Below are 15,267 nucleotides of genomic sequence, written 5' to 3'. Positions count from 1 at the left end.
GCCTCATTTTTACCATCACTTGTTTGATCAATGGCTGCAATCTCCTGGGGCTGAGATCTCTAATGGTCTGTTTGCAGGAGGTTTTTTTTTCTTCTTTAATATTGAAACTACAAATAAGTACAGTGGAAAAAAAACTAAGCCTCCTCTACCAAACACTAGGCCAAGCAAATATTTTTTCCACAAATTTCTTATAAATCCCTCCCTTCCAGGAAGTCATAATTCCAGGCATATTAAGGAATTCATTATTGGCAAACTAATTTAATTAAAGGTAAGAAAACTAAATCCTTAATACAAATATGTGAGATGAATAGATCAACTACAAAACAACTCAAATTTAGACTAATTTGTTTGTTCAGTAAATAGTTAACTAGAGGCTAGAAGATGTTCATCCAACTCCTGAGGATCTACTTTAGAGTTACTTCTATATTTGATGACCAAGCAGGCTTGTTCCGATGCATTTGTCATGCCTTGAGATATGATCCGACACACATGGCAAATGACAAGAAGCATGAGGTCCTACGAGGCAAATCATTCAGGAGCAAGCCTCTGACACAGGAGGATATAAGCGTGTGGGGGCAATAGAAAAAGATATTAAGGGAGAGACAGACAAAATAAAAACAGGGCAATAACTATGTATTAGCTGGTGTGCACCAACGTGCTAGGTCTCAGAGAAAATGGGTCTGAGAGCAGAGTGCAAATTTGGAGGGTGAAATCGAAAGCAGAAGAAAGAAAGGGGGCTTTCAGAAATGATCTCGGAAACAATCACAGTGTGCACACCATTTTGAATTCTAACAATTTTCCATTCAATAAGCCAGTTCCAGGTTAATAAAATGTTGTTTTTCATTTAACCCATTCTCAAAAGCTTCACATGTGATGCAGTTTAACTAGATTTCAATTTAGTTTTTTTGTGTATGAAAAAATGAACTTCAGAGATGAATTTTACTCCGTCTAGTTTTCATTGTTCCCACAACAGCTTTGAAACAGAAACTCTAACTGGAATACTCAATCACAAGTCTGCTCTGACTCAAAGCAATTAGCAGACCCAACACCACACCAGTTGCTCACTGAGCTCTAGTCTTTATCACCCAGTTGAGTGTAATATGATCAGAGGACCACAGCCAGCCAAGAGCCCAGGGAATCACCTAACATCAAACAGTCAGTCTGGAAAAGCTTTGGCTCATAGCTCCCATGCAAGGCTGTCCTTCAGAAATGGTTTTCATGCATTTTATTAGCCTAGCAGATGACCAGTGAAGAAAACGGCGCCTGGGGAGGGCTATGAAAAGCAAATGACTGTTCCTGCTGATAAAAACATCCCGTCTGCTTCACATACTTCTTCACATGGAGCTCTCCTTCTTTCTATTTGAGATTTCACAACTTTAACACAGCTCTTCTCCACCAAGAAGCACTAATGTTTCCCACTAGCCTCACACCAACCGTGCAACATAATAGTGGTTATGAACAATCAGCATCACCTTTAATATTGTAATAAGCCGTGATGTGACTGTTTTCATGCAGATGTGACTGAACGCACAGAAGGGACAGATCACTTCTTGGCTGAGAAAAATGTTTGGCTTCACTCTTTCTGCCTCTTTTCTGGCAGCGAATTTGCAGACATTCCCAAAGTATATGTGTTGTGAATCTCACAGAAGTGCAACCAGAGCATCTACTTTGCAGCAGTTTAACGCCCTCATGCCGTATGGCGCTAATTTGCAACGTACCATAGAATCACCTTGAATAGCAAAAATATTGAAGAATATTTTTTATATACGGTAATAGAAGATAAATTCAGGCATGAAGGGTTTAAAAGATGCTAAATCTTTGGATACAGCATAATTCTTTCAAGGTAAATTAACATCAACATGTAGTAAACAGTGTGCTTAAGACATCTAATATTCTACATTTAGTCACCTAATAGGCGCTTTTACTCCAAAGAGATTTACAAAAGATTAGTACAGCAAAGCTCCAGGAATGCAGAAAAAGGCAACCTGCAAAAAAATTGCATTAGACAAAAAGTGCAAAGAAAAATGTAATTTAGGAAAATTAGGTGAAAGTACTTAAAAAGCAAAAATATTAAGACTGTTAGGGGCTGTTACTCTTATTGTAACTAGTTTTGAAAGGGACTGAAAGGGGAAAAAAAAGATCTTTCAAATTAGAGGTAAAGGAGGTATCTTTTGTGATATTCCCCATATAGTTTTTGTTGTTCAGAATGTGCAAAAGTCTGCTTTATGAGGACATTACAGCTGACAAAACTGATAACTGTTGCTGGTTAGAGACAAATATGAGTATTCAACTGGTATGTAAGTGTAGGACAACAATTCAATATTCTTCTGGCTCATTTGTATAATTCTAACATTAATCTAATTTAGCCCTCTGGGTTATTTTCCTTTTCTTCCAAGAAAAGGTGTTTATGAAATAATAAAAACTCTTAATTTCAAATAGTTTTTCCAATTTAATATTTATTTTTTTAATATTGTAAATACCACCAGCAAAAGTGAAATTGTAACATTTTTATTCACCGCTCAATAAAATTTTCTTCTGTCACCACAGTATTTCCAGTATTGCTAAAATATATCCCGTCCAGTGGGATAAAGACACACTTATAGTGCTGCCCTGCAGTTTGAAGTGACTCAGCAATTATAGGGCTAAAAGCTTTAAAAAAAAAAAGACATAACCATGTGACTTCTGCGTTTTATTCCCAGCTCCAACAATGTCATCAGATGGAGCAAAAGCATGCACAATTCAGCTCTTAGGCTTTAGATTCACCAAGAAGATGCATTTCCACAACCCCACTCATTTCACTGGGGATGCTTAATGGGTCCTATAAACCGACAGCACAGCTTGGCAAAAGGAAAGGTCAATCAGTCTTAGAGAGCTTGGTATCCCACCAGCAATTTCCCCATGTGTGTTGCCAAGGTCCCTTTCCAATCCAGCATTGGTTTAGCCAGTGAAATTAGTACTGTAATAACATTTTTGTTATAAAATATTATATCTGCAGGCTCTATGGTTAAAATTAAAAATAGAAAAAACTCAATCTTTTTTTAAAGTTTTGCACATTCTGCAGAAATCAGACTTTTTTTAAACTTAGAAAACAACCAGCTGTGCTTATTTTTAAATGAGTTCCCTCTTTTGATAGTTTTAATTTCTTTTCTGTTGATCTGAAACAAAAAGTTTGAGTACTGATGCTTCAGTTCTTGATCGTGAGTCTAATACAAGGTATATAATGAGGGGTCAAGATGTGACATGTATAAAAAAATTGAACTTCTTCCCCGATATTTGTGTGAAAGGAACTTTCTAATTAGCATGCTCAGCTTTTGGGAGAGTGTATCGAGTGTGATTCCTTTTTAAGCCTGAATGAGCAGGTCAATAAGACTCAGAGAAGGTGTTTGACACCCATATAGTTATTAGTCCTGCCTAGCTTTGAGGGTCTGACACTAAATATGAAAAGAATAAATTCAACCAGAATATATCGCTAATGAATCATCGATGCTCATATCTGCCAGTGGAGTGTTTTCTGACGGTGTTCATTAGCACTTCTGGACATCTTTCACATTTCTGGGAGCAAAGCCATACAGTCAATAAGGACTGTTAAAGCGCCGCAGAAGCCTAAAAAGCATGACTGTGATTACGACTGTGATTGGAGTTATATATAGAAAATAAGCCAATAGCGGTCCCTACCTCGCTTATGAACACCCTTGGGATCTAATGACATAGCCACGGGGTTACACTTCATACTGGCTAAAAGCATCACTCTGGCACTGCCATTCAGAATAGCAGGACTAGCTGGAGGGGCGAAGAAATACAGAAACTGCTGAGAACTGTGCAGTGTGACAAGGCAGTTGAACAGTTACCACTCTGCTATGAAGTGACACGCAGCATCCTCCACTCTTTTCTCTTGTCTTATAAATTCTTTCACTTTGCTTTGTTTTTGGCATTCCCTCTTTTTACCGCTGACTCAAATCCAGGGGGAAATGAAATATTTTTCAAAAAATCATAATCCTCTTTGTCCACAGCATCAGCTGAGGTGAAGAGAACTCACCTAAGCGTCTCCATGGCAGACAATTTGAGAGTCACAAGTGAGCAGCCATCTCCTAATCAGAGGACACTCCACGTGTTTGAGTGAGGTCTCAGAGAAACCTTGGGAAGCGGCAGGCCCAGCCCAGAGAGTGACACATCTACTTGATGTGTTTTACCTTGGAGCAGAGGGGCCCTGAACCACATCAGCTACTCTACTTGACATGGTGTTATCACTGGACCTCTAAGGCAGAAACGTGCTGTCTCTCTTTATATGCAAGAATGATATTAACTATGAGAGCTAGGCAAGTAACTGGCACTTCCTATTATTTTTCTAATCGGGCAATGCCTCAAAAGTTGCATCTGCCTGTTATGATAAGCATATAAGTCCTGTTTACCTGACTTGGAGCCACAATTTGACTGCTGAGATTTTTATAAGATGCATGACCTTCCACCGGCTTCTTAATTAGGACAGCTAATTAAAAGCATTGTGTTTGTCTCAAAAAAAAAAAAAAAAAAAACACAGACAGCAAAAGTTAAAATGCTTTAACGGCAATATGGTAAAAAAGCGTTGTGCTCCATGCTGCATGCCTGCACATTTGCATAAAAAGGATTGTCGATGCATTGATGCATTTGCATTGAATTAAAAGAGGGCTAATTAGCTGGTTCTTGCAAACCCCGCTAATAAGAGTTTGAAAAAAGAAGAGTATTTTTTTATTCAGTATTTTATAGAGTAACACAGGATAACTTAGCTAACTTGATATAATGTACCCAGCAATATGGATGAAAATCATCTGTTTTGCTATGGCAAACAATAGGTCATGATAGGCTGTCAAAGTGTGTTTTTCACCTTGAATACAAGGTGTGCGTCTCCTGATATCCACAGCAGATGAAAGCTATTTTGTATGTTGGTGACAAAAGATACTGACACCGCTATTGAAACATAATTCTCCAAGTGATCCACATAAATACGCATTGAGTGCAAAGAGTAGACATTAAATAATAGCCCACTGGGATGTGATATATGAGGTCTATGGTCTGACTTAGCCAGAATACTGTATGTGCTTGAGAACAATGTGCCTCTAAGGTAATTAGCCTCCTGTGTGAAATTTGATTTGTTTGGTTTAATCTAATTGAGCCCTAATTTCCCTCTTGAAGCCATTGTGAAACCAGCTAGGCTGAATTGCATGGGTATCTATGGTTTTTTTACAGTTATAAAATCAATTTTGAAAACCACACAGGAGTTTTAATCAAGTGTTACTCTAGCCTTTCCTAAAGACCCACTCCGATCATCTTTTGATCTATTATAAAAGTGTCACAGTGGTGTTTTAATAATGATTTTTGCCATTTTTAGCCAAAATCGAAAACTTGTGTTGTTTTCTAGGACATAGTTTCTGCAGAGTGGTAGTTGTTTATTAAAAATCCGCTTCTGAGTGGGTGGGACTGTTGGCAGGGAGTAAGCCCGCCCCCTTCGCCATCATTCATCTGTTAAATGCACTCCTACTTGCTTACAACCCCTCATGACCCCAAGATAACATTACCAGAGCAACAAAAATGGCAAGCAATATTGGAGCACCCGGCCATATAGTTTTGGGTCAGATGCCAGCTCAGACAAGGAAAAGGAAGACTAGTCGTCTGGTGCATCAGAATGGAGCAAAGCAGGGAGCTTGTGGCTTGCCGTAGATGTTTCTACAGCTTACCTACAAGCTTTTTCCGAATGCTTGTTTTCCATCTGCTCCAGATTCACAACAATATAAATAAAGAAATACTCAGAAATGCAATTTTAAGCTTAATTTTCTTGATATACGTCCTCCATCTTGAAATAATGGCTCAAGAACATGTCAAAAAGACAATATTCACCGGACTGGGTCTTTAAGACTTTTCTGCCACTTTGGTAGGGACTATTCTCTCTGCCTTCCATTGCTTACTGGTTGAACCTGCAGGCAAAGTATCACTCATCCGAGCCTGCCTTCACTGAAGAAGTAGGACTGGGAGGGGGAGCATTTGACAGAAACTTGCAGTCACTTATGCCAATGAGCTGAGGTGACCTTCTCAGATTTCTCTACATATTGTCGTTTTTCCACTCCCTGCCCTCCTTCTTTCCCTGAACAAGTTAGTAATTAGAGCAGAAACATTTCCCTGCACTCCAAAGCTGTCTGAGTGCAAAACTACTTAGGTATCCATCTGTGTGCGTATGGACTTCACTATATCTGCAGCATTTACTGTCATCACTTGCTTAAATGCTTACGTGCGAGTCACAAATGAAGACCCAGCACTTAGATTTGCTATTCTTAACCATGTTGTCATATGTAATGAGTCAGACCTGATAGTCTTTTAAAGCTCAATAACCTCACAGCAGCAGAGTAGAGAAATGCCAATTAGACAAATAAACACGTTGAGAATAAAGGAGATATCAATCTAATCAAAACTCATTTGACTAAAAATGCAATAAGATGGCAGTATGGGGTGAGCAGAAAATAAAATAATAATAAAAAAACATGCTTTCCTCTGATCTCCTCAAGTCAAATATATTGTGTTTTGCTGATAATATGATAAAATAAAAAAAATAAAAATAAACCATCTGCTCTAGTTGCCCAGTGCCTAAAGGAGATGAAGCCATCGTGATGAGAATCTTAAGCTAATTAAATTAGTTTTTTTCTTTCCATTATGCCTTTTACTTGAGAGAAAAAAACAAAGTCATATTGGATTACCCCTACATGAAGACTTTTATAAAAGTATCGTTAGGGTGTTTTCAGCTGCAAATTAAATGGGGGGGGGGGGGGATCAAGTGTAGTCAGTTTTGTTTCCTGTTAAGCGCTTTCCTGCATCGGCTGTGACATACAGTAGAACTGTGCCTTGTTTTTTATATTGTAGTAAATCATCTGTAATAATAAAAAAGTGATGCACAACTGAGGTTAAGTAAAAAAGGAACCTTATTTTCTGCGCAAACGTGTCCCAAAGTTCCAACTAAATAGAAAGCAGCATCTTGCACAACAGCTCCTAACGCCCATCCTCATCGAGGGAAATTAAAAAGAAGCGATCGGAGCAGGAGAACTGTCTCCCCCCTCTTTTGTCCTTACCGTCGAAGACCTTGAAAGGACGACGGCCACGACATCCTGGATTTCTTCAGCCCGGGTCGGTGCCCTGTGTCCACTGCGTAACTCCGGTCCATGTTTCTCGGGTTGAGGTATCTCTCGGTGTCCGAAAAGCCTCTTTGTCTCACTCGGTCTGCTTTGCGCACAACCAGCGCGTGGTGGAGCGGAGAGAGCGTCGCCTGGTTCTGCTGCCTCCACAGATGTTTGGGCGCCTTTGCACTCACGCCGGTTCCGCCGACGGCGACCAAAGCCGCCGAACCCACACTCCCGCAAGCAGGTTCCATCTCCCAGATGTTAATAATAAAATATTATTTATACTTCATGAACATTCAGTTAAAATTATTCAGGTAAGGCGGCGAAAGAGCACTTTTTTTATTATTTTTTTTACTTATGTATACATTCTATTTAAGATTTAAACTCCATATAAAGTAAGTCATTTACATTTACTCTGATTGTTTTTCGTCCAGTTTGTGTTTTGGAGTTTATGTGACAAGCTTATTAACTCGTGGAACTTTGGCGTCACTTTCACGCGCAAACATACGAGAAAGAGCCAAAAACGAATCCATTTACGCATCACGAAGTAGACCCAAAAGTGTGTTCCTGCGCCTCTGGTCCCCCTGTGCTCCCAGGCTTATCCGTGAACGCCCAAATCTCTAAAAACTGCAAGTGGATCCACGGCAGATGATCAGCACAGGACAGGACAGAGGAGCGGACGTCCTCTCCATAATCTGCAAACTCCTGAGCATTGGACCTCCCAGTCATAACAGCACCATTCCTCCTCTCTCGGTCTCTTTGCTGGAACGAGTGGAGATGGGATACAGGCTACAGGAAAAATACATAAGGCACAGCAGGGACCCACCCAAAGCGCCTCCCCTGAAACCCATAAAAAACCTACTGGCAAAGAGCCAAACTAAACCTAAGAAGTTATCACAGAGCACGTGCTTGGTTTTATTCAAACAGACTAAACAAAACTCACTTGTAAAGTAGGGGTTATTAAGAAGTGTTTGTGTGCACAGGAGGAAGTGCAAACAAGGTGTAATATTTCTTCTACTTGTGTTTGCCATTATTACCAGGGTGAACATATTGGAAAGGACTGCTTTTCTTCTTTCCAGTGAGGCTGAATCCCCATTACTGTGTGTTGCAGGGCGGATGCAATCTCACCTGCTTTCACAGTAGAAATGTAATCTCAGAAACAAATGACAAAAAAAAAAAAACAGAAGTGACTTTAAGTGAGCAAAGAGAATGACATGCACACACCACTGCGTCATGGGTGGACTTTAGTCCATATTTACAAGTCCGTATGCTCTTGCATGGATGCACTAGCAGATCCAAACAGGGGGACTGGGGGTTTCCTATTTTCTTTTCATTTGTTTACTAATGGAAAAGGGAACGGAAGTCAGTGTGGCCTAAGAAAAAAAAAATATGCAGCCTTTTTGTGCCATGAAGGTTTTTTTTTTTTTTAAAGTCCCCCTCTAATCCTCTTTGGGTCTATTGTCAAAATGTTCCAAGCGGTCTTTTAATAATGGTTAAGCAATTTTTAGTCAAAATCAAAGATCCTGTGTCATTTTCTAGGACATAGTTTCTGCAGAGAGGCAGGAGTCCATCAGAAATTTGCATCTAAATTGTGGGCAGGAATGTTGGAGCCAAGTACGTCCACCCTCCCTTTCCATCATCCCTTTGTTTACAAACTCTCCCACTAGCCCACAACCGTTTACAATCCCAACCACAACCTATTACCAGTGCAACAAAAATGGTGAGCAATTCAGTTGTACAGTTTTGAGCCAAATGCCAGCTCGGACAAGGAAAACGAAGACGTACATGGGTCTATTTGTGTACAAGGGATTGCATTGGAATGGAGCGGAACAGGGAGCTTGTGACTCCCCGACTGTATCACCTATGTCACTGCTACAAGCTACATTTATACATATATTTACATGAAAACAAAATTTTTCTTTAAGTATGTCCTCTTTTTTGCCTGTGTTGTATTTGACCGTTGACCTGGAACAGTAGGAGAGTGACTGAGGTAAGCACAGAGCAGTCAATAATTAGTGATTCCACCTGACTGCTCCAATACTGATCTTATTAAACAAAGCAGGTTATCAGCTTCACTCGACTGATTCACATTAGCTAGTTTCTTAGTCACAGTTTAATAAACTTTCCAGGAGATAATTACGATTGGCACAAGCCTGGAGAAAATGAATACACGCAAATGTCCCCCCCTTCAAAGTAATGTTTAGTTGCGGCTTTGTCTTCCTTTACACATAGCAGAATGAACACAATCAGTTCCTCTCACAGTGAGCTGTGTAGAAATTTAATTAAGAGAAGGGAAACATCTTTTATGCTGGATCAGTGCCCAGGGAAGGGGGGGGGGGGGGGTCTGTACATCTGCATCTGCGTGAATTTATGTGTTTGTAAAACATGAAGAACTGCTCTTTTTCCATCGATTTTCTTTCACAGCGCACTTAGGACTCGTGTGGTGACAATCTAGTGTTTTGGAAATCAATACAATAACAGTTTGCTTTAATCAAGAATTGAGTTGCTGTGCATTACTTGTACATCTTTTGACGTTTTTGGTCAGCGAAGACACTTTTTCCACCTCAAATTTACTGACAAAAGCACTTATTTTAGAATCCTGTCTGCTGGTTCAAATATAGTCCCGCTGCTCCAAACAGAACATGATTATGTACATTCATTTTGTATGTACATGGAGCAGTGCGTCCACTCTTCACTTCATTTGTAATACCAGCAGATCGGGCTCTCGTGGGAGTTGTATTTGCCAGCATAGTCAGTGCATTGTTGCATTAATTATGATACACTGAAGAAAGCAATTTATGTCTTCTTCCGACTTTTTTGTTTCTTTCTTGGCTGTTGATTAAAAGCAAGTTAATGTCAAAAAGGAAGTAAATTTTCCTGTCTGTCACAGAAAAAGAGGTAAAGGACGGTCATGTATGTTTGGGAAAGGAAATGCACCATCTGTATCTGTATAGTTGACAGGAAGGCAGAAGCCCGCCGTTTTAGCAGCACAACTCTGTGCTCTTTTGTTTCTCACACAGCAGACAGACTCATAAACTGTTTATTAATTTGAAATCACAAAACTCTGTCAAAGCTGCATTTGAGCATTTTATGTGGTTCTGTTGGAAATGAGTCACAACTTTTTATTTCTCCCTTGCTCCCATGCTGAATTATAGATGAATCAAGCTTGAAGCAAATTTAAGATGCATGGCCTGTTTTAAACTTCCTAGCACCCATTTCCTCCCCTCTGTCCATTATGTTCCTGTAATTGATCACCTTTATGTACCATTACTGAGATAGATTTAGAAAAGGAACAAATTTTTGTTTTATCAGAAAAAGGAAAAAATTAAGTACTTTATGAATCCCTTATTGTTACATCTATATATATATTCATATAGAATGTGTAGAAGCGTGAGTATTTTCTGTGTTACTTGGACCAGAATGGAAAAGATGACAGGTGAAACTTTGAAGATCTTGCAGAACAAATCAAAAGATGACAAAAAAAAAGCTTCAACATTGCAAAAAAAAATTTCAATACAACGTTGTGAAAAAGACAGTACTGCACCAGCTCCGTCCTACCTCTGTCCCCATTGAAATGATAATTCAGGCAGCCCTTTTAAGTTATCAGATCTTTGTCCAGCCAATGTAAAGCCAATTTCAAAAGCGGGTCGGTTACATTCACTGGGGACACCATTTTTCAGAGGAACACTGAGTTGTTCTACATCTAATCTATGATTCTTTGTTATCATGGCGTCCCAATGAATTATTCAGCATTGATTATGCCACATATGGCTCCAGTCAGAAGTACAGTTGACTGAACAATGTGGATTTATTAATTCAGCCTCCAGACAAAAGCGTCAGATCGAATTAACACATTTTAATAATGAAGCGGCAATTATAAAACAAGCCAGACAGTTTTAGCATTTTTATGTCTTGAAGAAAGTTTTACCTGACTAACAATAGAGTTCAAATGAGCAACTTTTCTTGTTTTCGAACAAGAAAAGCAAAAAAAATGAATAACTAGCGCACACACGCTAATGTTGATGGAGATCAGTCAAAGTACAGACATGCCCCCATTGCTGCAGTCACATCACTTAAAATCAAAGTGCGTTGGCTCAAAGATGAGATGAAGACAGACACAGAGGATCAGCAGAGCAGAAACCCGCTCCATACAGTGAAGGAAACGGCTCTTAGAGTCTCTCTATGATCATGTACAGCAGGATAAGAAGCTAAATCTGAACCATTTCACATTTGTGGATAATACAAAGGCAGAATATTTTGAGTCTGCAGGACATGATTTTATCTAGAATCGGCTAGAGAACCAACTTGAGAACTGAAAGAATCTTCTCTAAAACAGGGCAGATCATTGCTGACTGAAGAAACAAGATCAGCTTCACAGGGCTGAGACACTTAGTATTTTTAAACCTTTACCATGATCAATTTAGACATTTTTGTTTTTTATTTTCTGTTTATTTTTCTACATCTTAATTTAAATTTTGTGTTGTGGTTGCTGTGTTTTCTGTTGTTTCACTTTAACTTACGGTTGTTTAAAAGGAAAAGCCTAAACATTTATAAAAAGCTGAATTGTAAATAGTTGTTTTTTAGATTTTAGCATTTACTGTTTACATTGTATCTGGAGTGAATAAATACAAGCATATCCATATGATAATCATTCATAAAGAAAAAAAAAACATTTTACATTAGTTATTCATTTTGTACATAGTTTTATATTGTTGTTGATAATAAATTAATTTAAGCAATGATTAACCAAAAGAGCCGCTTAGGAACCAAAAGAGTCGGTTCTAGCCCCCTGCCCCCTCCAGTCAGAATGACTTTTTTTGCGGTTGAGAAGGACCATACTGCTGAAGGCATTTAAATAATAGGTTGTGTTTTTAAAAGACTGGCTTAGTCTCAGATTTTAAGGATATGAATGTACCTTCAAAGATTTTTTCCACATCTCAATTTAAGCAGTGCATGGACCACATGTGTTGTGAGTTATTTTTGTGTGCTTTCTAAATAAATGATGAATAAATCAAACTAATGTTGAGGTTGAGGTAATTCACCATACCAATATACATTTTCAAATGGGGGGGGGGGGGGGGGATTCCTTTATTTTCCTTCACTTTTTGTCTTCTTTTGTCTCCCTCATCCACTAAAAAGGCAAGGAAGAGTCATCACCTATGCTAGTAACACTCATGCAACAGTCACAATAATGACTAGATATTGATATTATTCTGGTTTTGTAACACATTTTGGTTTTTACTGGGATCTGACAATAACTGATGCAAATCTGGCCTGTGAACAAAAAAAAAATTGACTTTAAGCAAGCATCTTCCTAATCTGCTGATCTGCTGCCGTGCTTTTAATTTCCCTTTGATGGTCATCGTTTCTGCCTCTCCTCATCTAATACTCATTTTGTTGTTTTGTAACAACCCTGTAATTACAAGGAAAATGTCAGTCACCTAAATAACATGAATTTTCAACTTCCTCTTGATATTAACATTGATGTTATAATTATATTTTTCCTAATATTAAATATTGATCTAGCTTGACAGTTATTTCTATAGTGACATGTAACATTTTGCATAATTTACTCCACAAATATTCACCACAAAATAATTCAAATTTGATCTAAATTGAGTTTCTTTTATAATTTTCCATTTTATTCAGCTTTAAGCGGACAACAAAATCCTGCTGAAGGTAAATTTGTACATACGTGTTTACATTTTTGGCTGCATTTTGTCTTTTCTCATCTAGAGTAATTTATGATCCCCCACTAGCATGGCTATAACCAACTAACCAAAGAGTTTTAGCACACCAGAATTGATTCAGATAAACCTAAATCATAACTTTTTGACTTATTAAGTGAAATCCTATCAATTAAAGAAAAACCTATAAATGCTTAGCTCCAAATTAAAGCATCATTGGTGTAAATATTGTTCATTCTTCATGTATTTTACCCTTGCAAAGATGGAAAACATATATATTTTCAACCTCTAAAGTGAATGTAGGACAGTGTCCATTTTTTAAATAGTTTAGTTGATTCAGTTCTTTTATTGGTGTGGTTTGTGTACAGTTTAGCTGATAAAATGTATTTTTAATGACCAAAAGAGCATATGAGGGCATGAACACATGCAGTATCGATCAAAATCGTAAAAAAGGAAAAAGGGGTTAAAAATAGGCATGCACTGCCTTCAGCCAACGTCTTTCATTACTTGGTATAGAGTATGAATAGTTTATAGTTGAGTAAACGTAGACATGCAAATAGATGTGCTCGTAAATTCTTGCTGAAATATTCGGAACATGACCTAAAATGCCAGTAAGAATTGCCATTTCACAATTCTTGGAGTGGCTTGTCTTGCAGTTTAAGAGATTAAAAAAACTGCAAAACAGTATCTGCAGCTTTAACAGCCAGTTTCTCAAGGTAAAATACTGAAAAGCCTTTTCCTTGATTAAAGGTGCACTTTACAGATATTTGCTAATCATTATGAGCCAATAACTAGTCAAAATACTCCAATCAGCTGTCACTGAGAGCGCCACAACATCTTGTCTAGTGATGGGAGCACTTGAGTTTAGAATCACATCCGACGATTGATTAAACACATTAAAAAATAAACACTTAAGTATGATTTTGTATATGTCAACAATAAAACCTTGTCATCCGTGAACAGATTTATATTTACTTTCTTTGTTTGAACCAGACCTGTGACTTTAACTTGATGTTTGTGTGCATTATATGAAAATGTATTGAAAGGAAAAAATCACCCCTGAAAGCATGTAATTCAAAAAGTTATTCAAAAGGTTGGGTACCTGACAGGATATTTACTGGATAAAGATTCTGCATTTTTAAAATATTCATATTTCACATTTTAAATGTGTGGCAGCAGAAGCTTAGAGTTTGTGATACTATTAGTGCCGCAGAACGTGATTTAAAAAATAAGGAAGGAGCATCATAAATGTGTGCAATTTATACACAGTAATTCACAACGCGCAGCCTTTTATTCCTGTGAAATTCAGTTAAGCTTGTCACAAGCTATAATTCCGAAAAACAGCGTCTTTTTAAATATAAATTACTTTGACATACAGTTTTTTATTCAGCTATTTTGAGCTAAATTACAATGGTTGTTAGAGCGCAATATAATAATAAAACGTGACTCCTGCTAAAGCAGACAGTTCAATTATTATGATAATTTTTTACATCAAAATACAGTTTTTCAGGATTATCCCCTAACACGTGCTAACCTTTCAGCTTGACACACAAAACAGTGAGAAATCTACAATTTAAATTCCAAATTCATGTTCATTAGCACCAAAATCCTGACTACTTTACAGATGAATTTGCTGAATGCTTAGCTTTACTGAGTTTTTGTACATTACCTTTCTGATGTAAAATGACTTTTAAAGTATTTATTGTTTATGATGTTAAAATAAAAAAGTTATTTGCTTCTTCCAATACAACAAGTAAAGAAACAACGGTGTCTTTAAAATAAAAATGAAATACTGGCTTTTCTGGCAAAATTATATTTCTGTTGCCATAAATTTCTCTCATGAGAAAAAAACATAAAGCATTATACCTACAGCCTACATGAAAGTGTATTTTTTACTTCCATTTTTTTCTCAGGCTGACAACCATAAAGCAAACTTCCTCCACCTTTTTAAAGAATTATTACTTCTTTTGTTTTTATTCAATCATCCACCAGGTACAGGTTTTTGCCTTTCTGAAGTGTAAGGTCTTGTTTCCATCCACAAAGTAGCAATCAAGGAACCACTTGTCCTCTGGGGTAACTTTTTGACAGACTTCTTTTGGCAAGACTCTGGCTGATGGAACCCAGCATTTTTGATTTGTAAAAAGTCAATACCTGTGATGGCAAAGCTTTATCTCCAATGAACTTGAGCCTCCGTGTATTGATTTTTTCTTGGAGTGGTGACTTTTGTTTGACTGTACTGATTTGCAAAGAGCTACAGTCACCTTTAAAGTGGTGCGGTGGTTCAGAGCTCACAAAAAAGTCCTGCTGCCCTTTAAAATCTGACTTTTAAAACTTCATCTAAACACAGATTATTTTCAGGTACAATCTTGGTGGTTTTGTTTTCCCACATTTGTGTTGAAAAGCAGAAAACTGTTTCCACATAGTAAAGCTAAAAAAAAAAT

The 15,267-nt window shown here is 37.7% G+C and overlaps 1 protein-coding gene across 2 annotated transcripts in view; it reads right to left on the bottom strand.

Moving 5' to 3' along the window:
• pde4d (phosphodiesterase 4D) overlaps window positions 1-15,267 on the bottom strand; it is a 180,918-nt gene that overhangs the window by 127,241 nt on the left and 38,410 nt on the right. The window contains exon 1 of one of the 2 annotated variants that reach the window (XM_011478989.3): window positions 7,092-7,440. The exons of the other annotated variant lie outside the window; for it this stretch is intronic. Within the exon in view, the coding sequence (XP_011477291.1) occupies window positions 7,092-7,390 (299 nt within the window). The 5' untranslated portion in view covers window positions 7,391-7,440. Of the gene's footprint in view, window positions 1-7,091; window positions 7,441-15,267 lie in introns of those variants that run through there. 2 annotated transcript variants of the gene reach the window in all.

This window comes from Oryzias latipes, chromosome 9, assembly GCF_002234675.1.
Source record: "Oryzias latipes chromosome 9, ASM223467v1".
Taxonomy (NCBI): domain Eukaryota; kingdom Metazoa; phylum Chordata; class Actinopteri; order Beloniformes; family Adrianichthyidae; genus Oryzias; species Oryzias latipes.
This window is presented reverse-complemented; position numbering and strand designations above follow the sequence as displayed.